The 25508-nt window shown below is 39.1% G+C and overlaps 1 protein-coding gene across 7 annotated transcripts in view; it reads left to right on the top strand.

Annotated features, from left to right (window-relative positions):
* LOC124869076 (VPS10 domain-containing receptor SorCS1) overlaps positions 1-24210 on the top strand; it is a 261180-nt gene extending 236970 nt beyond the window's left edge. Inside the window, exons 18-28 of one of the 7 annotated variants that reach the window (XM_047366802.1) lie at positions 1130-1301; positions 3741-3927; positions 4483-4616; positions 5588-5714; positions 6625-6737; positions 10034-10168; positions 15848-15947; positions 16364-16469; positions 16963-17120; positions 17248-17304; positions 20402-24210. In XM_047366802.1, the coding sequence (XP_047222758.1) occupies positions 1130-1301; positions 3741-3927; positions 4483-4616; positions 5588-5714; positions 6625-6737; positions 10034-10168; positions 15848-15947; positions 16364-16469; positions 16963-17120; positions 17248-17276 (1261 nt within the window). In that variant the 3' untranslated portion in view covers positions 17277-17304; positions 20402-24210. Of the gene's footprint in view, positions 1-1129; positions 1302-3740; positions 3928-4482; positions 4617-5587; positions 5715-6624; positions 6738-10033; positions 10169-15847; positions 15948-16128; positions 16214-16363; positions 16470-16962; positions 17121-17247; positions 17305-20401 lie in introns of those variants that run through there. The other 6 variants (XR_007038474.1, XR_007038475.1, XR_007038476.1 and 3 more) reach the window with 6 other exon arrangements.
* Positions 24211-25508: the final 1298 nt, after the last annotated feature.

Genomic DNA, 25508 nt, shown 5'->3' with positions numbered 1-25508 from the left:
GGTGGAAGTCTTCGATGTGCTACAAGATAAACATTAGTTCCAGCACTCGTGAGGACTACTGATGCAACTGAACACTCTAGAATAGTAACTGATCTTCAGAAGAGCTGGTTAAACCTATGAGCCATCCTAGGACGTAGCTGGCCTTCCAGATGATCCGCTTTCTCTCAGCTGTAGATAAACTGCTGCTCCAACAACCTACACCATAGAAGATGGCTGATACCACTACAGAGTCCAAAAAGGTATTCAGGAGCGCCCCCTGGACTCCAAAAGATCTCAGTCTCCTCAGCAGGTGGAGTCTGCTCTGGCTTTTCCTATAAAGAGCATCAGTGTGAGTCCAGTCCAGTTTATTGTCCAGGTGAACACTCAGGTTTTTTGGTAGAGTCCACTACATCAACGTCAGTTCCCTGGATGTCCACTGCTGTCAGTGTGGTGGGTCTGCACCTGCCAAAATCCACCACCAGATCCTTGGTTTTCCCTGCGTTGTTGAGGAGGTTTTTAACTAAGCTAGCTGATGGTTTAATAAGAGTTAGTTAGTGATCAAATAAGAACTAGTCAATGGTTGAATGAGAGCTAGGTGACAGGGACAGGGACTTTCTGACGGCGGCTCCTGAACTGTGGAACAGTTTGATCCTGCACCTTGGCTTAGCTGACTGTGGACTTCTGGTTGCTGGGAGCACCGATAAAGTAAAAGTTTATGGAAATTGATTATTAGTTATTTAATAAAATATAATAGTAGTTATTTGTTAACTAATTGTTACTCATTGGTTCCTTCCTCATCACTGCCCTTTCTTTTAAAACCCGTCTCAATAAAACAGGAATTAGTTAAACAAAATAAAAACATCCCATCATTGAACTGTATGTTAATAGTCCGTTTACAGTCTGTCTATAAAATTTGAATCAGTCTGTATGAATGAGGTTTTTCTTTTTCCAAGTTTAATGAATAATTGCTGATATTAAATAAGCAGTTCTTATACTGGAGACATCATAAGTTAAAACATTTGAATGAAAATGTTTCTGCCCAGTAAAGAGAATTTGAATAGATAAACACAATAAACATCAACACATATAGATACACATTTTGATTATTATGTGCACATGGTTAGATGACTTTGTGCTCTCCTGGCATCAGCTACAGGAAAGTGGTGTCCAATAACTGCACAGCCGGAGTGATTGCAGAGTACACGGCCAGGCGACAGCACTGTCCCATCCAGGCTCCTAAAGGACTCCACCTGGTCACCAGTGAGGGCAGGCTGACAGCCATGCTTGGCGCCAACGTCACCTTCCTTGTTTTCCTGGAGGAGGTGAGCAGGTTTCCAGACACACCAGCTGTTGTTGAGTCATTTAATTCAACAGAAATTATTTTAAAATGAATCTTTTACAATTATAAAATCAATATGTGAATGTCAACCACGGTCTCCACTTCTTCACGACATCTAAGAAAATGTTCCCTGGCTAAGCTGTTTCCATGGAGACCAAAAATCTTTGGTCTAACTGAAGCGCTGTTATTTTCACACTTGTCATGTATTCAATTTGTTTCTGGATTTAACTGCTTTTAGATCTAATTCATCACTCAGAAAGAACTCCACGTGGAAAGAGTAGAGGACATCCATGTCATGAAGCGACATCTTTGGTCATGGCTGTGGTCTCGTGTTTTCAATCTTTCATTTAGTTTGGGTTTTGTCTAAGTTCCTTTAGTGGTTTCTTTTCTATTACTTGTTATGGTTTTCTTATGACTATTATTATATTTGTTGTTATTCTAGCTCTTTTGTCTTCCTTGTAGTTTCTACTTTAGTTTCCCATTTATTATATCTGTGTTTATTTATGTTTTGGTATTTGTTCACCTGCGCTCTTTGTTTACTAGTTTATTTTCTCTGTTCCTCCTCATCCTGGTTCACTTTCTGTGGTTTAGGTTTTGTTTATTTATGGTCAGGCTTTCTTTATGGGTTCTTTGTTAATTATTAGGTTTTGGTGTTTCTATTCCCTCTAGTTTCTCAGTTTACTTTAGTTAATGATTATTCTAGGTTCTTATGTTTCTTTTGGTCTATTATCTTCATCTGTAGTTTTGCTTAGTTCTGTTTCCCTGAGTCTTGTTATTTATAGTTTTGTTTTTGTAGTCAGGTTCCTTTGGTTATGTTATTGCCTGGCTTCCCTTTGTATTCTAGTTCGGTCACCTTAGTAACCATCCAGATTCCCTCAGTTCTCTATAGCCTGGTCCACACCTGATTTCCATTCTCATCTAATTACCTGCCTCAGTATCTCATTGGTCCATACTCCACTTCCCTCTGTTCATAAGCTCTCTGTTTTTGTCTGTTCTTCGCTGGTTCCTTGGTTCGTTCACCTACCCTCGTCTAAAGCTTTGACTACTATGTTCCTGCAGAGTCAACTCTGTACGTTTTTGGAGTTTCGACTTGTGTTTTTGTACCTGCAGTGATATTTGCTACGTTCTTGCTATGTTTGGAAAACCTTTTGAACTTATCTTTGAATAAAAGAAGAAGACTCCTTTAAACATGCAGCTGCCGAGCTCTTGTCTGTGCTTTGGTCACTCTAAACCTCCGAACGCGACAATCCATTTATTTTATTTTTTAAGCTTAGAAATTTTAATTAAATGACAACCATAGTCAAGTAAACCAAAAAAAAGAATAAGTCACTTGAATTTAGTTAGGGGGAAACTAAAAAACTCAGTCTTCTTTCTTATTTTTCACTGAGTAGGGCCACTTAAACCTTACAGAAAAGTGAATTTCATGAAACAAATTAAATCCAGAAGAGTTCAGGGCAGGCAGTCCAATTCTTCCATAAAAACGAGAACTTATAATCATCTTGTTCAGGAAGTGAACAGAATACATTTAATTATTTAGATCGGATTTTTTGTTCTCTAAACACATTTTATTGGATTGGAAAAGGTAATATTTTGCAAAGTAGAGACGGGATTTCATAAAGATAAAAAAAACAAAACTGTTTTATCAAAGGTGATTTTCAGAAATCTGCATTAAATGTCTTATCATTTAATTATTTATCCTAAATATTTCTGTTTAAATTAAAGTTGTATCTTCTACAGTCAGAAGCCTCTGAGTTTACAGAACATAATTTTTTTACAGCTCAGACTCACATATGCCTTATAGAATTTTGCTGATTTTGCTAATTTGCAGAAAAATGGTTTTAAACCAACATCTGTAGCACAGCTTCACACAGAAAAAGAGTCCAAAGATCTTGGATTGTGCTTCTCACTCTGTGGTCAGGCCTGCAGGAAAACGTAAGGTTGTTACTGAACTTAAATGTAACTCAGCTCTCATTTTCCTGAAATCAAACAAACCTCAACATCCACATTAAAGGATGTAAAACTTGTTTACTGGGGTCACTGCTGCTAAAAGCGGTTTAAACAAGAAAGTGTTGGTTTAGACAGCAGATTTCTTCTGTAGTGATTTGCATTTCTATTGTGTGTTTTCGATGTTAATGGTTAATTTTGGTAAATCCAATTTTGGTTTGAAACAAGTTCACATTTATTACCAAATTGAAGGTAAAACAGTAAATAAAAATGAACAACCTGAAAACTTGTTTGTTCTCTATTTATAATAAAGTTTTATCAGGGTTCCTATTCTCTGAAAGTTCCGTCTATCCAGTCATTTAGGTTCTGTACTTAAAGGAAAGTAAGTCCAATCTGGCTGGAGTCACCAGATGTGTTTGTACCTTGAAGAAAACATGCAGTTCTGCAGATTAAACTTTAAGGTGTTTGTCCTGTGCAGGGAGATGGAGCAAGGACAAGCATCACTGTGGACTTTGGAGATGGTCATGCTCTGACCTACTCAAACGTGAGCTCCATCGAGGATGGCATCAAACACATCTACAAATCCATAGGAATCTACAGGGTGACGGCCACTGGAGAGAACAGCCTTGGCTCTGAGACCACCATGCTCTTCCTACATGTCACATGTGAGGTTTTATAAAAAAAAAAAAAAAAACTCTGCTTTCTTTCAGGGAGAACTGTCCTCCATTTTTCTAATCTTCCTCTTTTTAGGCTTTTCCACTCTTTATCACCTTCTGTGGAATTGCTGCTGTCACTTCACCGCGTTCTGGGCTTTATCTCCTCACAGAACATGTCCAGAAGCAAACAAACAAACAGAGATAGAACAAACCTCATTACACTTCCTCTGAAGTAAACTGCTGTCTAGTATGTATGAAGTCTGACAGCTTCTGCTCCATTCAGGGACTGACAGATGTAAAAGGAGCTGACATATTGATCAAGGAACCCGTTTCCCCCAACAAGCTGCCAATCGTGTGTGCCAGCCATGCACACAGTCACCGCAGACTTCATAGGGCCACAGATGAAAAATGATGCACAGATAGCAGCTATTGGTTCAGATGCAGCAGAGTTCTGGGCTTGTTTTTTTTTCTCGCCATCTGAGCTAATAAATTTGTTTCTGTTAGTTTTTGCATGAAGTAGAGAGCGTGGAGTTCAGTCTGTGATGTATGTGTGTGTCTGAGCAGGTCAGCTGGAGCATATCCATCTCTCTGCTCCCTTTGTGGCGGTGAGGAACAAGGAAGTGAACCTGACCGCAGTTCTGCATCCCAGCCAAGTGGGAACAGTCACCTACATCTGGTGGATTGGAAATAACTCCGAGGTATGGTTAACGTGCTCCCACCATTTCTTTCCATGTCCGTTTGTAATTAAGAAGTAGGTTGCTGACTCTTATATTCTGTGGAGCTATATTTGTTTGTGCTGGCTGCAGCAAATCTTGGCCATGTTAATCAATGCTAATAACGATTGCAGAATGTGCTGATGAACCATAAACACAAAGTGTCTCGATTACTTAGTTATGGAGAATCTTTACGCCTTCTGCAGCCAGGCAGAGCAGAGTGGTCCACTCAGTCAAAAGCAACAAGTGTTGCTGTTATGTCTTGCACTTTAGCCTGTTCCATAGATTTTCTTTTAGTCTTACCCAAAAATAAAATCCAAATCAAATCATGTACAAAGTTCTTCAGCATCTGAGCATGATGTGGATCTTTTTTTAACTATCAACTGGGGTTTGTTAAGGGTGGACAGAATAGACAGAATATAAACCTGTAAAATGCCTACTTCACTGAGACATAAATGTGTTTTTAGGGGCCGAATGTTTATGTTTTTCAACCAGGAAGAAAAAGTAAAATTGCTGCTGCATTAAGTGATGCAGACACACAAGATATTTGCAGAAACAGAATGTGTCAGTCTGGCCCAACCCATGCAGAGTGCTCTAGCTGACTGGCTCTCAGTTATGTGAAAGTGTTTGTGTATGGATAAGGACCGCCCGTTGTGTCAGCTGGTGACAAGCCGTGGCCGTTTTAGCATCTGAAAGAAGTCTGAAGAATAAATGGAGATGTGGGTTATGACAGTCAGGAGCCGCTGTCTGCTCCCTGCAGACCTGCACGCTGTGCATAATCTCTGGTGTTTGTGTGTTGTTTACAGGCTGACACCTCTGCAGTGTAAACAGCAGCCATGTTAACCAGCTGCTGATAGCTGTCTCTCAGGGGAACGCTCAGACTCTGACTGACTCTGTCTCCATCCTCCCCTCCCTTTCTGTGTGTGTGTGTGTGTGTGTGTGTGTGTGTCCTCCAGCAGCCAGTTATCACCCTGGGGGGAAGTGTGTCGTGCACGTTCTCCAGGGAGGGGATCAATACAGTCACGGTGCAGGTGTCTGCTGGGAATACCATCCTGCAGGACAGAAAAACTATCGCGGTCCATGGTGAGTTAGCTTAGTAACTTTGTGGATACGCTGACAAGATGTCACAACAAAGAGCTGCCTATCTGTCATTAGGAGGCAACACCACCGAGGCATATCCACTGTCTCTTTGGATAAGTTCTTTTAAAATGTGCTTTATTATTATTATTCCCTCTGCATTTACTGATCAACACATAGAAGTTGTGTTGATTGTAATAAAAATTGGAAAAAGCAGGAACGATCAAAGTTTTTTCCAGCTGTACGGAGCACTGAGTAACACAGCTCTTCCCCCCCCTCACTTGTTGCACAAACTGGTTAGCTGGCTAAATAGAGGCTCCTGCGCTTTTCGTCACTTACAATAAAAACAGAAATATTTCTGGCTGCAAAGAAACATAAAATCATCATTAAGGTTTTACCCTAATCATTCTCATTTAAAACTGTTATTAAACCACAGATGGTTAAACAGCTGACTGCAGCTAGCCCAACTATTGATGATCAATGGTAAACTGTTAATATACCAGCTATAGGGAGTTAGATCATGTTAGTGTTTGAACCTGAAGGATCTTACATACTTTAATTTAATTTTTGTCTTGTTGGCTCAGTAATTGTTTTTCTTTATTAATTTATTCAAAATCATGTTCTATTCTTAAGATCGTGGGCTTTAATTTGAGTTTTTCACAAAACAAATTTCAGGCATAAAGTAACTTTAGCTCTATCAGAAGCCTTTTGGGAAAATAGCTTCTTTATAATTTAACACCTTCTGTTTCCTATTTTGTTGTGACAAGAAACTGTGACACTAAGACCTGAGTTTAAAAGGCAAAACTGATGATTTCCTTTAAGAAAATCTTGAATAATGTGCGACTGCGGCTAAAAACATCGACTCCAGTCTTGATGAATGACAAAAAAATGCTCATATTTTCTTTGCTTCCTGCAGAATACTTCAGATCCCATCTGCTAGCCTTTTCATCAAACCTGGACGAACACAACCCAGACGTTGCTGAGTGGAGGCTGGATGTGAGCCGAGTGATCAGGAGCTCTCTGATCCAGGTGAAGCTCACTCACTGTAAACTGTTCCACTGAGGAACCATGACCTCCTCAAAGCTCTCAGATATGACTGCCTTCACTGCCAGCGATAAATGATCAGAAGAAGGAGGTTGCGGGTGGGGGTAGTACTGGAGCAGCTTATTGCTATGACACACTCTGAGAGTTCAGGGCCCAGAACTGTGTGAGAATAAATGTCATACCGCTTGCTCTGTGGTGACCCGAGGAGACGTCGGGAGATGATCGCAATGCAAGCTGTCATGTTGAAGAAATGATTTCAACCCACACACGACATGTTGGTTACAGAGTCGGACTCATTAACTAGTTGTTGACATTTCCTCAGAGTGCCAATTCATTTCTGATTCCCAGGAAAAGGCAGCCTGCCTCTTGCATCATGTTCTTACACTTTTTTGAACCTTCATAACCCACACTGATGCCAGAAATACATCCATCTTTCCAATCTTCACTGAGCAAGTTTGGCTTGTTATTTGTTTCTGACATGATTCATTTTTTCTTTTTCTTATTTGTCGTGACAGACCCAGCCTTGAAGGCAGAACGTAGCGAAAGGCAAAACTCAGATGAAAATCTGATTTGATAGTTTAAAACCTCCTCAACTCTCACTCAGGTTGAAGCTCATAAAAAGAAGTGGAAGAAGAAGAAGCAGCAACTCCTGCAGGAGGCTGTGGAAGCTCATAGCATAGTTCCTCAGTGCTTTGTATTAATTTATTTTACACTGGCAGAAAAATAGTCGCTAAATTTTGCATGATTTAAATTGTACAGAGCTGCTTTTGGTTAAAAACGTGATATGAAACTTTCTGAATAAACGTATCTTTGATTGCAGCACCATATTCTGACCTTCTCAGGGAAGAAAAGGTCCCACATTAAGAAATAATTGTTTTAATTGAGTAATTGTTGCGAAACCAGACTTATTATTATCAACCCTGCTGTCAATAAAAACCTCCTATTTACCAGGATGATAGCACTTAGTCTGTTGATTTGCCCATATGTTTCCTAGAGCATTTGGAAGAGAAACAGGCCCACAGCATCACAGATCCTCAATCTTGGTCTCATCTGACTAAAGCATTTTAAAGAGTGGTTAAGAGAAATGGTGCTCTGTGTCCCATTCATAAATGGGGTTTGGCAGTCGGCTTTGGGTCTTTTTAAATAATCAGTCTCATGAGTACTCGATGAAACTCAACCAAAACCTATTGCTGGTCTGCTGTCTGTGGTTTTGTCAGCTGTATCCCTAACAAGCGATGCAGCTGCATTTTTCTTGCTAGTTTTTAACAACCACAGCCCATTGTCATGTGGACAGCTTTCAGATATGTTTAGCTAGTCTGGAATTTGGTTCCCAGCATCACAGTTTGCAGTGAGATTTAAAGCCAACACTAGGTCTCCAGACCGGGAGAAATTTATTTCTGTAAGTTTTATTCCCAGAGGATAAACTGGAACCACAATAAAATATCCTGCCAGTTAAATTATCAATGAATTGCATGTTAAGATAAAAAGCAATGTTAACTCTATTTAACTCTATTTAACATGCATTTTATCTTAACATAGCCTGCCTTCCTTTAAGTTAATGTTTCATTTTTCACTACTAGCTGTTACGTTGCATCTTATATTTGTCCACTAGATGGCCCTACGTTTTCTCACTGCAAAGCATGCAGCAAAGTTCACAACAAAAACACATAAATGATAAGTATGTGTCGCTGTGATGTTGGAAAATACTGTGTGTAAAACTGTGTGTTTGAGTGGATATTGTATTTTATTGATTTATATTATGTTACATTTAAATTATGTGTTTTTGTTTAAAAAAACAAGGAACTTTGAAAAATGTCAGTATAATATATTTACAGCAGATTTTAGGAAGACATTTTTTGTGGTTAATAATTAGTCTTTAAATATGATATTGAGACATTTAAATCCATGTTGCTGCCAATCAACGACTCATCTAAGGTTGTTGAAATGTATTTTATAGAAATGTTTTTTGTAGATGAATAGACTGATGGTTGTGCTTGGTTTCAACAATGAAAGATTGTACCGAGCAGAAGTTGTCTTCTGTGGAAAATTGATGAACTCAGAACGTTATTCTCAACATCTCTAAGACCAAGGAGAAGGTTGCTGACTACCATAACATCAAACTGACCTTCAAGCTCTCAAAATCATGAATAAATCTGTAGAGTCGACCATTTTAAATTCTTAGTTTCTTTGTCTTTAATCATAAATAACATTAAAACAACCTTATAGTGAAAAACAAACAACAAACATAGCTATTATTTCCAGCAGCTTATTAAATTTGGACTTCTACAGGAATGTTCTACCTTCTTCATAGCAGCATGGTTTAACAGCTGTACAACTAAGGACTTGTCAGAAATAAACAAAATGTTATCAAAAAGACATGAAAAATGATTAGCCAAAAACTTCCTAAGATAAATGACACAAACATAACTCAAGAACAATCTTACGCTGCTGATTAAATGTTCTATCCTTCACCATCAAGCAAATAGTAAAAAAGCATTTGTTCCAGTTCAACCTGGTTCTTCTATTGTACATCTTCTCAAGCAGTGAGAGCTCTCAACTCACATAAACTCTCATTATCTGATTGGTGTTTCCTAATGCACTTCACTATTTTAATCTAACTGCTTCTTTCCTTATATGATCATATTTCTTTAAATAACTTTGTCTTCTATATCATTTATTGTATGTTTTGAGAACCAAACCTTATTATGGGTGACGCTTTTCACATTGGTAATAAATCATGAACCTAACCTGAATTTTATGTCATTTAATAATTGTTACCGAATATTTTAGGAAGCAAACTATTTACTCTCAAGCTTAAATAGTTTGCAAGTTTAAAACCACTGAAATCCCAATTTTATATAAATATTTAAGGTTGAAGTAGTTTTAAAAGACTGACATGAAAAACATTTCTGTAGCAGTTTTTGGGAAGCAGACATTTTTTTTATTATTAGGGATGAATAAGTTATAAGGATAGTAAAGGACCTTGTAAAGATTTGGGACTGACGTTAGCTCCTACTCTGGTTCCTACATGTCCTTCCGTCAAGGATTGCCAGATTTTTTTCCCCCCTTCAGCAGATAATAAAGAATGCACTGACGTTCCTTTCTTTGCATTTTGGAAATAGATACTTTTAGGGCTAGACATTTCCAAAGGGCAACACTCTATTCAGTGGGATGTAATGCAATCATTTGACTCTGTGCCAGCAGATTGTTGAGGTTCGGATCTGAAACAGCTTCTTCACAAATGTCCTAACTTTCCTCTCCTTCCTGTTTTCCCCTTCCAGGCTACAGGCGTGCGAGAGGATCTGCTGCTGGTCACTGTCCTCCCAGGTTTACCTACAGCAGCTGAGTTTTTCCTCCTGCCTGACAAACAACTCACTGAGGGGAAACCAGAGAAGAGCTCAGCTCATTTAGATCAGGTGAGGCAGTAGCATCTTTCCACATCCTCCTCCTCCAGACCGCTGAACATTTTTCCTTTTCTGTGTGGGTGGATGTATGTCACCTTGTTATACTCACTCTAATTTTAACACAATACATAGCTTCGTATCGTTTGTTTCTGCTTTGTGACTCACAGAGTCTTTTCATAGCAGCAGCTTGTCCCGTAATTTGAATTCCAGCTTCAAGTTCGTATTTTCCACCAGCAGATGTCACTATTAATCTGCTGGAGAATAGTTATTCCAGGAGTCTAATTTTGGAAAACGCCTGAGGAATCTGAGCAATAGTCTCATCAATAAGCCTGACAAGTATTATGAGTGAAAGGACTGACTTTTAAACCTACACGATGTTGGGGGGGGCAGAAAATGAGCTAGAGAAAAAATTTTTCACCATTAATCAACATGAACCAGACCTGCTCATAGTAATCTAACAGATGATGATCAATGTTAATGCCGGGAAGAGTCCATGGATAGAAATCCTCCACTTTTTTCTTTTTCCTCTCTTCTGCTTGATTTTCTGGAAAGTTCCTCCTCCCTCCTAGCCGTCCATAAATCTTAATTCAATGCTGCCGAAGTTGGCTCCGCTTGTTTGAATGTAAAACAGATTTCACTGACCCTGGTATGCAAACGGTGAGAATGTAATTAATCTAAGCTTGGACTAAATTTAAACAGTACAAAGGGGAGCATGGAGGAGTACAGGAATTACTCATATCACAATTAATTTAGTAAATGAGGCTGATAAGATAAATGAAGTCTCTGCAGCAGAGAGAGAGAAGGTATTTGCTTTAATTATGCAGCTCTGTATTGACTTCTGTTATGAATATGATTTAAAACGTTTGATTTTTAGATTGTGTTAGAGCATCAATGAAGAGGTTTTTGTTTGTGTGAATAAAGGCAGAGGAAGTCAGAACGGATCTTTCTCCAGTTTAGCTCTGGGTCACAGTAATCTTTCCAGATTGTAACCCAGATAGGTGTCCTCGGTGCAGAAGATTGTTCAGCTGCCTGAAAGCAGAGATCAAGTGAGAGTGCATGGTTTGCATTATGCATCATGGTGGAAAAGGTCCCACAGACAAACACTGTTACATAAACAGGATGTGTGGGCAGGAAGGGTTCTTTGGGTCAGGGCTGCGCTGATAAGGCTCAGGTTTTAAAGTGCATTCAGTTTTATGGTAATTTCAGAGGCTCAATAACATTCATTGGGTCAGATCTGATGAAAGTTTTCTGCACAGTTTTATCTCCTTTATTTGACTTTTTCAGAAACAAAAGTTTGTAGAAGCTGTTTAATTTGTTTTTAGGTTATTTACACAATGAGTCATTACTTTAACATCAACAGGCCAAATGTCATGCAAAATGAAATATATTTTTCTTTACAATGAGAAAAAAGATTATACAACTCTTTTTTTTAGTGCCTTTGCTTTTTAATTACCGGATCATTTTTTGACCATTGGCGGAACCCAGAGCAAGCTCATGTTTTTTTTTAGGTGGCCAGTTTAAGTATGAACAATAATTAAAAAGAGATAATAAGGTCGCAGCAAAAGTAGCATACCCCTTCCTGACGCAGCAGAACACTGTTAATTCCACACACTTCATCCCAAAACATGAGCAGTATTCAGAAAGGAAATACATCAAAAGTGATCCACATACTTCAGAGATGTAGCCAAAACTCTCCTTCATTTTCTCAGGTTTAGAACCTCCATACAAACGTTTTTTAAAACTCTAGCAAACATAACAAGATAATAAAAAAGTGTGAAAGCAGCTTCAGCTCTAACAGACTGATTCCTATGCTGTTTGCAAATGTTGTGACTTTACAGTTGAAGAAACTGGACAAGTGAAGGAGAATTAAATGTCCTGGTATTTGAGCATTCATGATGTCATGGACTTTCCCGCATACTGCACATTGGTTTTAATGACAAACCCTAATATTTGTTAAAGAAGGGCCTGGTAACCTGGCAGCACTTACATATGTTGCTTTCAATTACTGGAAAAAGGGAACATTTTTCAGTTTAAAACCAGTTGTGCACAGATCAGGGAAGATCAGGCTGAACATCCTGTTAATTAAAGAATCTCCATTCAATGTGGGATTATCCATTCCAGATTTTGCGAAGTGTTATGGATGTGTACACAAAACCGATCTGTGTTTGAACTTTACCACACCAACTTCAAGATTATGCTGTTTCATGACATGTAAAAAACAAGCAATTAAATCTAAAAACTGAACTAGGTAAACCTTGTGTCTTCAAAGCTCAAGAATGTTAATAAGCCTGATAGAAAAATTCAATTCAGTTCAGCCAGGAGAAGTTCAGACTTTTACCAGAGCTGTTTCAGTGCTATGATGAGCTCTGAAACCCAACTGAAACTCTTCAAACAGATCATAACCATGTAAATGCTAACATACTTGATTAATAACTCTTTTCTTATAAATTTTAGATAAAAACGGAAGTTTGGATTAAGGTCTGTAATTTATTAAATCATCTTTATTAGTGAATGTTTCTTAAGTAAAGGTTTAATTACAGCTACCTTAAAAGCCTGTGGTACATATCCGTTTACTAAAGATAGATTAATCATATCTAAAATGGGGCTGGTAATCAGAGGGAACACTTCCTTAAATCATTTGGTTGGGATTGGATCTAACATATAAGTTGAAGGTTTAGATGAAGCTAATATTTCTGATAACTCAGGAAGCTCCACAGGATCAGAACAGTCCAAACACAAATCAGGTTCTACAGTTACTTCCAATGTTGTCTGACTTGCTGAGGATAAAGTAATCATCTTCGGGAGTATGTCAAAGATTTTCTTTTTAATAGAATCAATTTCATTTAAGAAGAATCCCATAAAGTTATGACTGCTAAGAGCTAAGGGAATGGATGGCTCAACAGAGCTATGACTCTGTGTAAGTTTAGCAACTGTACTAAAGAGAAAACTTGGATTATTCTTGTTCTCTTCTATTAATGATGAGAAATAAGCTGTTCTAGCTTGGTGAAGTGTCTTTTTATACAACAGTAGGCTATTTTTCCAGATTAAGTAGGAATCCTCTAGATGTGTAGAGCGCCATTTTCTCTCCAATTTTCTAACATTGTGCTTTAAAGTATGCAGCTCTGAATTAAACCAGGGAGCCAGTCTCCTATGAATAATTACCTTCTTTTTCAAGGGGGCTGCATTGTCTAATGCATCACGCAATGATGAAGAAACACTATGAACAAAATAATCAATTTGTGAAGGGACAGAAACAAACTTATTGCCCTCCACTGTGTTTTTCTGTGATAATGAAGAAATTAAAAATGGAACAGATTCTTTAAAAGTTGTTACAGAATTGTGTCATAATGATCTACTATAAGAACAAAAATAGTCCGATAGGACAGGTTTATGAGAAATATACTGTTATTTCTTTACATTCAATGTCTTATGTCAGTACAAGGTCCAGAGTAGGAAGAGAAAGGTAGGTAGGTTTGTTGATGTTTTGAGAGAAGGCAAATTAGTCTAAGATAACATTAAAACAATATTTAGGCTTTCACTTTGAGTGTTTTCTTAAATGTTAAAATCCCACGCTACCTTATTTGCATTTAACACTAAATGAGGTAAGAAGTCTGAGAACTGATCTAAAAAATGTCCTGGACAGGACAGGGATGAGGAAAACTAAGGGTTATACATTAAAAAGAATTGTAGCTTTTAATTGGTCTGGGACTAATCAATTATTGGACTGACAGATGGTTGCTACTCCTCATCCTTACCCAGTATTTTGAGGTATGTAAGTTTTTGAAGAGAGAGATCTTACATTCAATAACCCACATTATTTTTTTATTTTTCTGTTTAGTCAGAGTTGTATTTTTTTCAACAAGTTTTATGGTTTTCTCCTTTTAGATTCATATTTAATCTATTTGGGTGGGTAGCAGTACAGACGCTGCAGAGAGGAGTGTTAGGTTATGACCTTGCTTCCTGGTCTGAACCCTGGGTTGTCAGAGTTTTAGAGAACTAAGAAATTCGTCCAGATTCCTAGAAAGAAGTGCAGTTCCTTTTCAATGTGGGATCGATGCCGTCTCTCCGAATTAGACCAGGTTTTATCCAAAATGTTCGCAAATTAGCAGTGTAGCCCACATCACTTTCAATGGTATCATTTTACATAGACTCATCTAAATAAATGGGGACACGTTGTCTCTTAGCAACATGCTGTTGGTTACAAAGAACCTTAAGATCACACTTTAAATGCCATTTCGATAGAACCCTGCCTCACCACTTGAAGTGAAATGTGTGAATATCCATCCATCTACCACTGTGGTCGAGTGGAGAACAGGCAAAAACAATATAAATGCTTGTTTTAGAGAAGATGCTATGTGAGGGTATTTGCTTTTATCTAAAACTGTACAATTTATATCTCAGGTATTGAAGGGACACAAACAATTTCATCATATGTCTGTGGAGAAATACCTAAATTTCTTATCTACTCAGTTGTCGGTGGATTGTTACAGCCTAATGGACTCAAGTGCGGAGCTACAGACTAATAATCAAATGCTATGGTGCAGCTAACTTAATTGTAATTTGGATTTGGGTGAGCTGTCTCATTGGGTTAGTCAGTTCTACGCTAGAGCCTGGCAGAAGACTTTAGGGATCTTCTATGTGTAAATTAGTTTTTTGAGCCATGCAAAGCCTCATCAACCTCATACACCTTGAACTATTTCCAATCTTCTTACATAATTACCACAAACCTCTACATATTTTATCAGGATTTTATGTGATAGAGCAACACAAAGCAGTTACAGTTGCAGGTCTTTTGGGTTATGCCTCTACCAGCTTTGGATCTTTAAAAACTTAACATTTTGACCATTCTACTCTCTAATAAGCGTAGGCTCAGTCAGGTTGGATGGAGAATATCTATAGACATAGTAGTAGTTTTCAAGTCTTGCAGGATATTCTCACTTGAATTTGGGTCTGATCGTTGATTGGGCTGTTCTAACACATTAATATGGTTTGATCTGAACCAGATTGGTTCGATTGTAGCTCTTGCTGTACGTGGAAGCTCATAGTCCGGCTGGAAAAAAGCCTCCCTACAGCACGATGCTGTTATCACAGTCTTTTTCTGCGAGGATGGTGTGTTCAGGGTGCAGTGTTAGTTTTCTGCCACATGGTGTTTTTCATGTAGACCAAACATATTAGAATTTGGTCTCATCTGAGCAGAGCGCCTTCTTCCACACGCTATCTTCTGTCCATGGCCTGTAGCAAACTGCAAACAGGACTTTTTATGGCTTCATTTCACTAATGGCTTCCTTCTTGCTGCTCTTCCATAAAGGCCTGGGCTGTGGATTTCTGCTGCCCCTCTTTTCTGTCAGTTTAGGGGATGTCCATGTCTTGGTTGGTCTGCTGTTGTTCCATCTTCTCCTCATGTTTACATGATGGATTGATCAGAGTTCTGTGAAATGTTCAAGACTTGGGATGTTGTTTTAGAACCCAACCCGGCTTTAAACCTCTCCACAACTTTCTCCTTGGCCAGTCTGCTCAGTCCCTTGGTCTTCATGATGCTGGTTGTTCTTTAATCTTCTCTAATAAACCTCTGTTTCACTGCACCATGACTTTGGTCTGAATAAATGTGATGTCACTGAAATGGTCCAATTTTTTTGTGACAGAGATGTTAAACGATTCCAGATACAAATATGTACTTTTCTGTCTCAACAGCTCTCTGAGCTTCTGCTAAATGCCTTGAATCAAAACCTTGTCCAGTTCACGTTGCGGCCAGGAGTCCAAGTCACCGTGTATGCAGCTCACCTGTCGGCAGGTAAGCCAGCACACAGGTGTCTGTTAGCTCAGGTGTACCTTCAGCACAAACATAAAGCATGTGGCCTTTTTAAAACATGCAGGCTCAGTGGGCAGTCAGGTTTATATTTCATATTTTTATTGCCCCACCCCTTCTCGACTAATAACTCCACCCCTTTGTCTGATTGGCTCCCACCATGTAGCTACACAGAGACATTCAGAGACGTATGTGTGCCTCTTCCTTTTGGGGATGCTGCTACTGTCCTAAAGGGGCTTTTAAGCTAAAGAGTAAGAGAAGTCCATATATTAAACAGATTCATCACATGGGTCTCATTTCTGTTCACTGCTCATTGCATGAGTCAGCAGGCTGCAAATACAGGTCGTATAACTTTGTTGTGTTGTTTACTCCATGTGGTGCTTGTCTCCCTGTCTCTGCAGCGCCCCTGGTGGACACCAGCGAAAACCACAGTGGCTCTGCCATGCTAATGCTGCTCTCAGTTGTGGTTGTGGGTTTAGCTGTGTTTGTCATCTACAAATTTAAGAGGTAAAGCTTTCCTGAAGCTCTCTGACAGCTTATAAAACAAAGGTTTGAGAGCTGCCTGTCAAAAAACGCCTTTCCCTCGAACATCTGACGGATCCTAGATAAACTCTTATCAGGTCATCCTTCACAAAAAGAAATGTCAGTCAGCTTTCAGCTGCTATCAATATTAGGGATTTTAAATGGAGGCAGCTGACCTTTCTGAAATGTTAAATCGTGTTGCCTTGCTAAGATAGAGTTCTGAGGGAAAATCATGTGAAGGGTCATGAAGATTTATAGACGAGCAGAGGCAGAATGAAACATTTATTAGCCTTAACAGTTCAGTCTTTTCATATCTGTTGAATTACATCCAAATGTTTGTTGACATGGAGAAAAACATTCAGTTAAAGGCTAAAAATAATCCAATCCATCATACTCTATCCGGGGGTTCCTCTGCCCTCATTTTGTAGTCTAGGCTTCTCCCTCTACCTGTTAGCCTCACTGTAAATCTTTCCTCAAGGAAGATCCCAGGCCTCAACGTCTATGCGCAGATGCAGAACGACAAAGAACCAGAAATGATGAGTCCAGCCAATCCCTCGGAGGCCACGCCCAGCTCACAGCAGGACTTGGTGCCTTCTCTGGAGATTCTGGACACCGAGTGTAACTTGCGGCCCATTGGTAAGATGCCATTGGTCTTTTCTGTACCTCCCATCTCATTGTATACCCTCCACTGTCTGTTTCACACCATTCTGCCATTCTGTTGTTGTTTCATGACCCTCATACTGTGCTTTCTGTTGTTTCTCAGTAAAATGGTCCAGACTACAGGAGAACTAAACAGATACAGTGCAGTGGGCTCTTAGTGGTACGGTTAACACACTGTCCTATCCTTTCCACACTACAAACAGGTTAACATCCTGGCGTCAGGTGTGAGGGATGACAAAAATGTCTTTAGGTTCTGAACCTCACATGCACACATAAATATAGAATTAGGAAAGTGCCAAAAAATCTCTTGCACACTTGGATAATTCCTAAAGAAATTAAATACTGTTAACTAGGAAAATTGCCAAATGAGAAAACACTAAACATAATTTTTTGAAGTAAATTATTATTCATTTATTTATTTATTTCAATGTTTAAATGTAAAGTTCAATTTCTTAATTTTTTGGACTTTTATCCTTTAATTATATATTCAATAATTAAGTAATTGTATTTTATTTAGTTTTATTTCTTGTTAATCATTTGATAATTTGCCTTTAAATTTTTTATTTTGGCTTTTCTTATAATATTTGAGTTATGCTGCAGCCCTACTGTTATTCCATAGTTACAATAATTATTAATACAGCCTTCACACTGTCCTCCTCTGTACAGTTTCAGCAAGTTGATCTGCAGTTGATTCACAAGTTCCCTGCAGAACTTTAATGGTTCTGGTGTTTTGAGGACCATATTATGAGTAGTTTAAAATTTGATGCCTCATCTTTCCAAGTTTGTTCTCATTTATCATCCATCAATTCTTCCTGAGATGATATTCTTCTATCTGTCCGTTACAGTCATGAGCAAGAGTTCTGGCAGACCCGTAAAATGGTCTGTTTTTTGTGTTCAATTTTACTGTTGAAAGTTCATGTTTCTTAGATGGCCGTGCAGAGTTATCAGACACATATTTTATCGAAATAAAGAAAAAAACACTTTTCACTGTATCTTGGCCCAAAATCAGTTAACTTCACATTATATCATCACTATCGGCAAAGCTGTAAAGACTGAAATCAGTCTTTCAATCTAATCAGCAGACCGACTGGTATAAAGGAGGGGCAGAAGTGCTGACATCATTGTGTTCATGTGTTGGCAATGGTTACCTCCAAAGTCGGATCAAAATGTCTTACAATCCAGGAAACTGCTGCTGAGAAAATGGCAGCTCAAAGAGCAGTTTTCAGGATCATCTAGAACTTCTAGTTAGAGAGAAGAAGCTTGAGGACATCTGAGAGAGTTCAGGAAGATCCAGGACCATATCTGAGGGAGTTTGATGCCCCAAGTGCAGAGCTCGTCCAGTAAGCTACAGAACTGGAGTGCCACCAGTGCAGAGCTTGGCCATGCTGGCAGCAGGTGGGTTTAAGCGCATGTACGTGTACACTGACACGAAGACTTGTGGACAACAGCTTTGTGACAAGAAGGGCATCACAGAAGAAAAATATCCAAGACAAATTGAAGCTTTAGAGGAAGTACAAAGACAGACAGCAGAAGACTGGTGCAATGTTCACTTCTCTGATGAATCCTCCCTCTGATTGTTTGGGACATTTAAAACAAAGATGAGCGCACAATGAATCCTATCTGGAGCCAACAGTGGTGCATCCTGATGCAATTTATGTGTGGGGTTGCTTCTTCTCAAAGAAAGTGGGCTTCCTCCCATAGGCAGAACTGGACATGGACAGAGTGGAGTTATAATGTCCCTCCAGAGCAATTTTCAACAATTGTTCAACAATCTTATGATGATCTATGGATTTTCCAACACAATGGAGGAGCATGTCACTCGGTTAAAATCATAACCAAGTTTCTCCAAACAACAATGGTTATTATACTCAAAGACTTAATAGTAGCTTCATGAGACCACAGGACGTGGCTCCAAACTTTGTCGCTCACTACATGTGCAAATCGTAATCTGGCTTGTTGTTTGTTGAGTAATGGCTTTACCTCTCTGAGAGACCTTTAAGCTCATGCTGGTACCAGACTTGTTTCCCTGTGGAAAATGGCACCAGCATCTCGACGAAGTATTTTGTTTTTGTTCTGGGCCACATTTCACAGCAAAATCCGTTCATCTCTGAACCTGTCTCCTTTCTGAAAGGTATGATGTCTGGACATTCCCAAGCTTTTTATGCTTGCATCTACTTGTTTGAACAGCTATGCGTGAGGGCTTCAGGTGTCTGGTAATAACACCCAAGAATGAACCAGGCTTTTGGAGGTCCACAGTTCTCTTCCTCATTTTTAACATGATTTCTATTGATTTTATTTCATGATGTCACACAAGGAAGCATCTATTTTAGGTGATGCCTTAAAGCAGGGGTCCCCAACTAAACACCAGCTGGCTTGGAGTGTTGATCAGAATGTCGCTGACCCACATAGTTGCCCATCACGCCTGGTCACATTAGATGCGGCAGCCAGTAGGAATACCTCTATATCTATATAGTAAATGAGAAACTCTTTTGTGGTCCGAGCAAAACACTCTCTGGGTCTGCATTTGGACAGGAGTCTGGGGTTTTGGGGACCCCTGCCTTAGTATATCAACGGATGTGCCTCTGTTTAGCTCAGATGTTGTGAATTAATCTTCCAGAAGTTTACAAAGCTGTGACATCATCATCTGGGCTTTCCTAAATTGCCTGAAGGCCCACTAATCTTACAGTATGAAACATATCAGTTTGAAGAAGGTAGTAAAACAGAACTTTGGTAATGTGGGAATATCTGATTACTGAATGGTCCAAAACTATTTTAGTGTTCAAAGCAGCACAACCCTGCTCAGATAAACTCATAGCACTGTGTTATAGAGTCATATTCAGTTAGGTAGAATATTATTGAAAAGTGAATTTATTTCAGCTTAATAAGTGAATCGCATTATATAGATTAATTTCACACGGATTGATGTTTTCAAGGCTTTAAGTTATAATATTTTTCTGTTTACAGCCAATAAAACTCGACTTTTAAGATGAGAATATTTCATCAGACCAATACAAAATGTTTTACTGCGGAAAAATATGGGCTTAATGAAAAGTATGTTTAATACCTGCTGAGGTTATTTTCTAAAGGTACTTTTCAAATGACAAACGAGGGTCATCAGAATGCATATACAAATTTGTTGAATATGATTGTGTATGATGTTGGTTTTCAGGATTTTTTAACCATATGTTTTAATTTTGTTAGATTCCTACTAAAAGCAGCTTTTGATCCTTGCTTGTCTTGGTCTGGTCTCTCCTCAGGATGTAAGAAACCACATGTACATGTGAAATTCTCCACAGAACACCCCACATATATCGTCTGAACTCTGAACTTCATCAAAACTTCAGTTTCCATCATGGATCAAGGATTTATTTTTGTTTTTCCATTTGCAACACAATGGTTTGGAGCTTTATACCTGTGCATGTTGGAGCCGGCTGACACATACTGTGCTCTGCTGAAAGCAGAAGTAACTGTACAGGTTTTTTTTCCATTTCTCCTTCAGCTTTGTCTTTTTAAAGAAACATTTTCAGACTTCAGTTTCGAGGAGGACGGCCAGCATGAACGAGTCAGAGGAAACGACATGTCACGCTGAAAGATTTTGGATTTTCTCACACATCCCGGATCTGTTGGCTGTTTTATGATGCAAACAGCAAACAGTGTAATATTTATTCATATAAAAATACTTTTATGACATAAATTACATGTATTTTGTAAATCCTGAATGTCTATGTTAGAACTTTGTGTATTTTATTAACAAATGTACTAAAAAAAGAAGCTGTTATATAATACGAGTAAGCTATTTCAAAGCTTTTGATCTATTGTCCTCAAAAAGCTGATTTATGGCACAAAGCAGGTTTTCTACTGAAATATTCTGCTTTTATTTCAGGTTTTAATTTCCCTATAACAACCTTCAGTTTTCAAGATTAATTTGAACCTTCATTTATTGCCTCTGCTAATATTTGTGATACCTGCCAGTTTGTAAAGCTGTGTGCTTCAGAACTATTTTACCCCCTGATGGCACCTTCCCACAACAAGCCACCCCAGTTATCAGCAGAGCTTTCAGGAACTAAAGAAGACATTTGTTGGGACGCACAAAGGCCATCAGATCCTCAGCCGCAGCCTGGAATGACTGCAGGAGGCCAAGTGGAGCTTATCGAGGTTCTCATTGAAAGCAGGACCTGGAATGAGATACAGCTGCTTTAGGATAATTCAAAGACCATGGCAGCTGGAGAAAAGATACAGATGGAGGAGATGGAAGGGAGCTTTTTGGGGACACAAGGCATTAGGGGCGTTCCAGTGGGCAGAATAAGAGCAGAGTGATTTCTTGAATACTTAATGTGGCCTGTCGAGCTCAAGGCCCGCTAAGGTTGGTGACACATTTAGGTTAATGTTCTGACCCACTGTAGTGAAGCACCCATCTTCATCTTGGCTCATTATAAGATGCTGCAGGAGCAGGAGAACTGGAGCGCAGAAGCTCCAGGGCTGAACGGTTGGTTTGAACCAGACATGGAAATGCCTGATTGATGCTTTTCACAGCTTCTGAGGAAATTCTGCAGGATCTGGTTTTCCTGTTTTTTAATTTAAGATGAAATTTAGATCCAAGCAAAGCTGTTTTTGATTTCAATTTACAGTGCCTTGCAAAAGCTTTCATCCCTTTGAACTTTCCTATTTGTTGTCACATTACAACCATAATGTTCAATACTTTTTTCTGATTTATTTGATAGATCAACACCATGACTCTTCCAGCTTTATGCATTGACAGACAAAATGTTTTGCAGGTTCCTCTTTGCAAATTAGCTCAAACTTAGTCAGATTAGTTGAAAGGCTTATGTGAACATCAATTTTCAAGTTTGCCAGAGATTCTTGGCAGGATATTGGTTTGGGCTTTGACTAGGTCACTTTGTCCTGCTGGATGATGAACTCCAGTCTCAAGTCTTCTGCAGCTCCTAAGAGGTTCACTTCCAGTATTGTGCTGAATTTAGATCTTCTTATCCACTCATCAGCTCTGATCAGCTTCTCTGTCACTGCTAATAAAAAACATCCTCAAAGCATGAGACTGCCACCTCTATCTTTCATGGTGGGGATCATATGTTCATGGTGATGTGACTTTTGTGTATTGGCCAAAATGTTACATTTTGGTCTCATTTGACCAGAACACCTTCTTCCACATATTCACTATAGCCTATTTTCCACCAATAGCCCCAGAATTTGTTTTACCCGGGTAATAGAAATCCCAGGAAATCTCCTGTGTTCTTTTTCCATTGCCAATGACCATTTATTTAAATCTGCCTAATGACATATGAGGAGGTTGTGTACAAAAACTGCAATACACATTCATTCTAGCAGATGGCATTACTCCTTTACTCTGTTTAAAAGCTATTAAATCATTTTTTGTGTCAACTATTAAATAATAGATTTTGAGCAGCTTTAGAGTTATTCAGTTGATTTATGCCTTCCAATATTCCTTAAGTTGCTCTGGCTCCATAAGCAGGAAAAGTTTTAATCATTATTTTAGGTCTACATCTTAAAACTACTTTTTGTGACAAATTAATGATGTTAAAAATATTAATTTGTATAGTAACCACCAGCACTACTGAAGCTGCTGGTGCCAAGCCCGCTGCTCACAGCTCCGCCCCTTTAACAAATCCGGGGAAAGCTGAAAAGACCTTCTCCAGAGTAGGACAATTTACCCGTGAAAGTAATGCCCCGGGAAAGTGAAATTACCCGGGTAAATTGTATCGAAATGTGACTTGGGCTTTCAGAAGCCTGGGGCTTTCCACAAGCAATGGAAAAGGGGCTTATGTCTCCAGCATGGCTTGTTGCAAACTGAAAACTCAACTCCCTATGGGTTTCTTCTTGCTCATGTTCTCTAAAAGTACAATTGCTGGAGTGTACAACTAATAGTTGTCCTGTTAACAGATTCTCCCACCTGAGCTGTGGATCTCTGCAGATCCTCCAGAGATACGACAAGCATCTTGGCTGCTTCCCTGATAAATGCTCTTGATGCTCAGCCTGTAGGTTCAGGTGGATGGCTTATTGGCCAGTTAAGATTGCAATCTCTATGGGTTCAATCGATTTACTAATTAGGTGATGTCTGAAGGCGGTCAGTTGCACTACAGCTTTTAGAATTTTATTCGCATTAAGTTTTAAAAATTTATAAATTTCCATCCACTTCACAATTAAACAACATGTGTTGGTCTGTCACATAAAGTCACAATAACAGACTAATGTTTGTGTTTGTAACACACCAAAATGTTGATATGCTGTGGTATGAAGTTTGCAAAGCACTGTAGATGAAGAAACGTAAAGGATTTCTCAGTGGGGATGTTACAGAAGTTAGACATTAGCGCCTTTTGATTCCTGTCTGTGAAGACTTGACGATGTTTGGCCCTGCTATTCAGGAAATCTGCAAAAGAAGTTCTAAATCTGGTAAAATTTATTTTATCTAAAACAAAGAGAAAGTGAGATTGCTTGTACCTACAGGCAAGGGTGAAAGTGAGCCGGTACGGTCCGGTACTGTGTACCAATAAAATATTCTGCGCCGGTACACAGTACCGGGAAGAGGGAAGAACGGCTGTCTGCTATGAAGCCATCATCCAGAACCAGTTACGGCAGCAAAAATTCACGAGCACACAAAGAAGATCCGCTACCAATAGTCAGTCTAAAACACGACTTAATGTGTTTATACATATTTTCCCCCTCATTCCACATTGTTTCTGAACTTTTCTGCAATGCTGGAGCCTCAATGCTCTTACTTTGCTTTTCTCTCCTCGGAGCTCGAGGCTTTTGTGAACGGCCAGCCTTTAAAACGAGCACCGCTACATTCAATGTCGGTCTGCTCGCTGCTAAATACCCCAGTTAAAAGCAAAGGGAGAGTAACTAGTTGTGGTTCATGTTATTTTACTGAATTACAACACAGTGCAGCCTGGAAACACCGCTTATAACCAGAGATTTCACATACTACACGAGAGCGCATGCAGCGCCTGTGAGTGGGCAGCAAAGCCTCGGTGACCCGTCCCCCCCTGCTGAGGTTTTTTGCAATCTCAAACTGTATCCTGCTAAGGATAAAGTGTGAAATATGATTTTTTCCCTCTACTTTTGGATGGGTTGTACTGGAATTCTAATTTCCCCTCGGGGATCAATGAAGTATCTTTGAATTGAATTGAATGCACGTTTACCTCATAAACAGAGCGGTTGCCAAGGAGATCGGTGCGTTCGATTTAACGGACTGGGAGATTTTACACAGGTGGTGCACAGACATAAAAAAACTGCTGCTTGCGTTAGGACAGAACAATAAATCCCTTACCATCTACAGACTTTTATATAAAAACCGCGAAAACAGCCGAACTGTCAATTTTTTTATTTAAATGAAATCAAAACTTCACAATGCAGAGAACAAAAACGTCTTTGTTCAAAAGAAAAGACGGAAACTGAAGATGAAAAGTTATGCATCAGAAAATGGTTTATCATTGTTTCATACATGGCAGTTCTTTAACAATTGAAATACATATAAATATATATATATATATATATATATATATATATATATATATATATATATATATATATATATAAATATATATATACACACACATATACAGGGGTTGGGCAATGAAACTGAAACGCCTGTCATTTTAGTGTGGGAGGTTTCAAGGCTAAATTGGACCAGCCTGGTAACCAGTCTTCATTGATTGCACATTGCACCAGTAAGAGCAGAGTGTGAAGGTTCAATTTGCAGGGTAAGAGCACAGTTTTGTTCAAAATATTGAAATGCACACAACATTATGGGTGACATACCAGAGTTCAAAAGAGGACAAATTGTTGGTGCACGTATTGCTGGCGCATCTGTGACCAAAACAGCAAGTCTTTGTGATGTATCAAGAGCCATGGTATCCATGGTAATGTCAGCATACCACCAAGAAGGACGAACTACATCCAACAGGATTAACTGTGGACGCAAGAGGAAGCTGTCTGAAAGGGATGTTCGGGTGCTAACCCAGATTGTATCCAAAAAACATAAAACCACGGCTGCCCAAATCACGGCAGAATTAAATGTGCACCTCAACTCTCCTGTTTCCACCAGAACTGTCCGTCGGGAGCTCCACAGGGTCAATATACACGGCCGGGCTGCTATAGCCAAACCTTTGGTCACTCATGCCAATGCCAAACGTCGCTTTCAATGGTGCAAGGAGCGCAAATCTTAGGCTGTGGACAATGTGAAACATGTATTGTTCTCTGATGAGTCCACCTTTACTGTTTTTCCCACATCCGGGAGAGTTACGGTGTGGAGAAGCCCCAAAGAAGCGTACCACCCAGACTGTTGCATGTCCAGAGTGAAGCATGGGGGTGGATCAGTGATGGTTTGGG

This window comes from Girardinichthys multiradiatus, chromosome 5 (genome assembly GCF_021462225.1).
Source record: "Girardinichthys multiradiatus isolate DD_20200921_A chromosome 5, DD_fGirMul_XY1, whole genome shotgun sequence".
Classification (NCBI taxonomy): Eukaryota; Metazoa; Chordata; class Actinopteri; order Cyprinodontiformes; family Goodeidae; genus Girardinichthys; species Girardinichthys multiradiatus.
The sequence above is the reverse complement of the archived record's forward strand: the minus strand, read 5'-3'. Positions and strand labels throughout refer to the sequence as shown.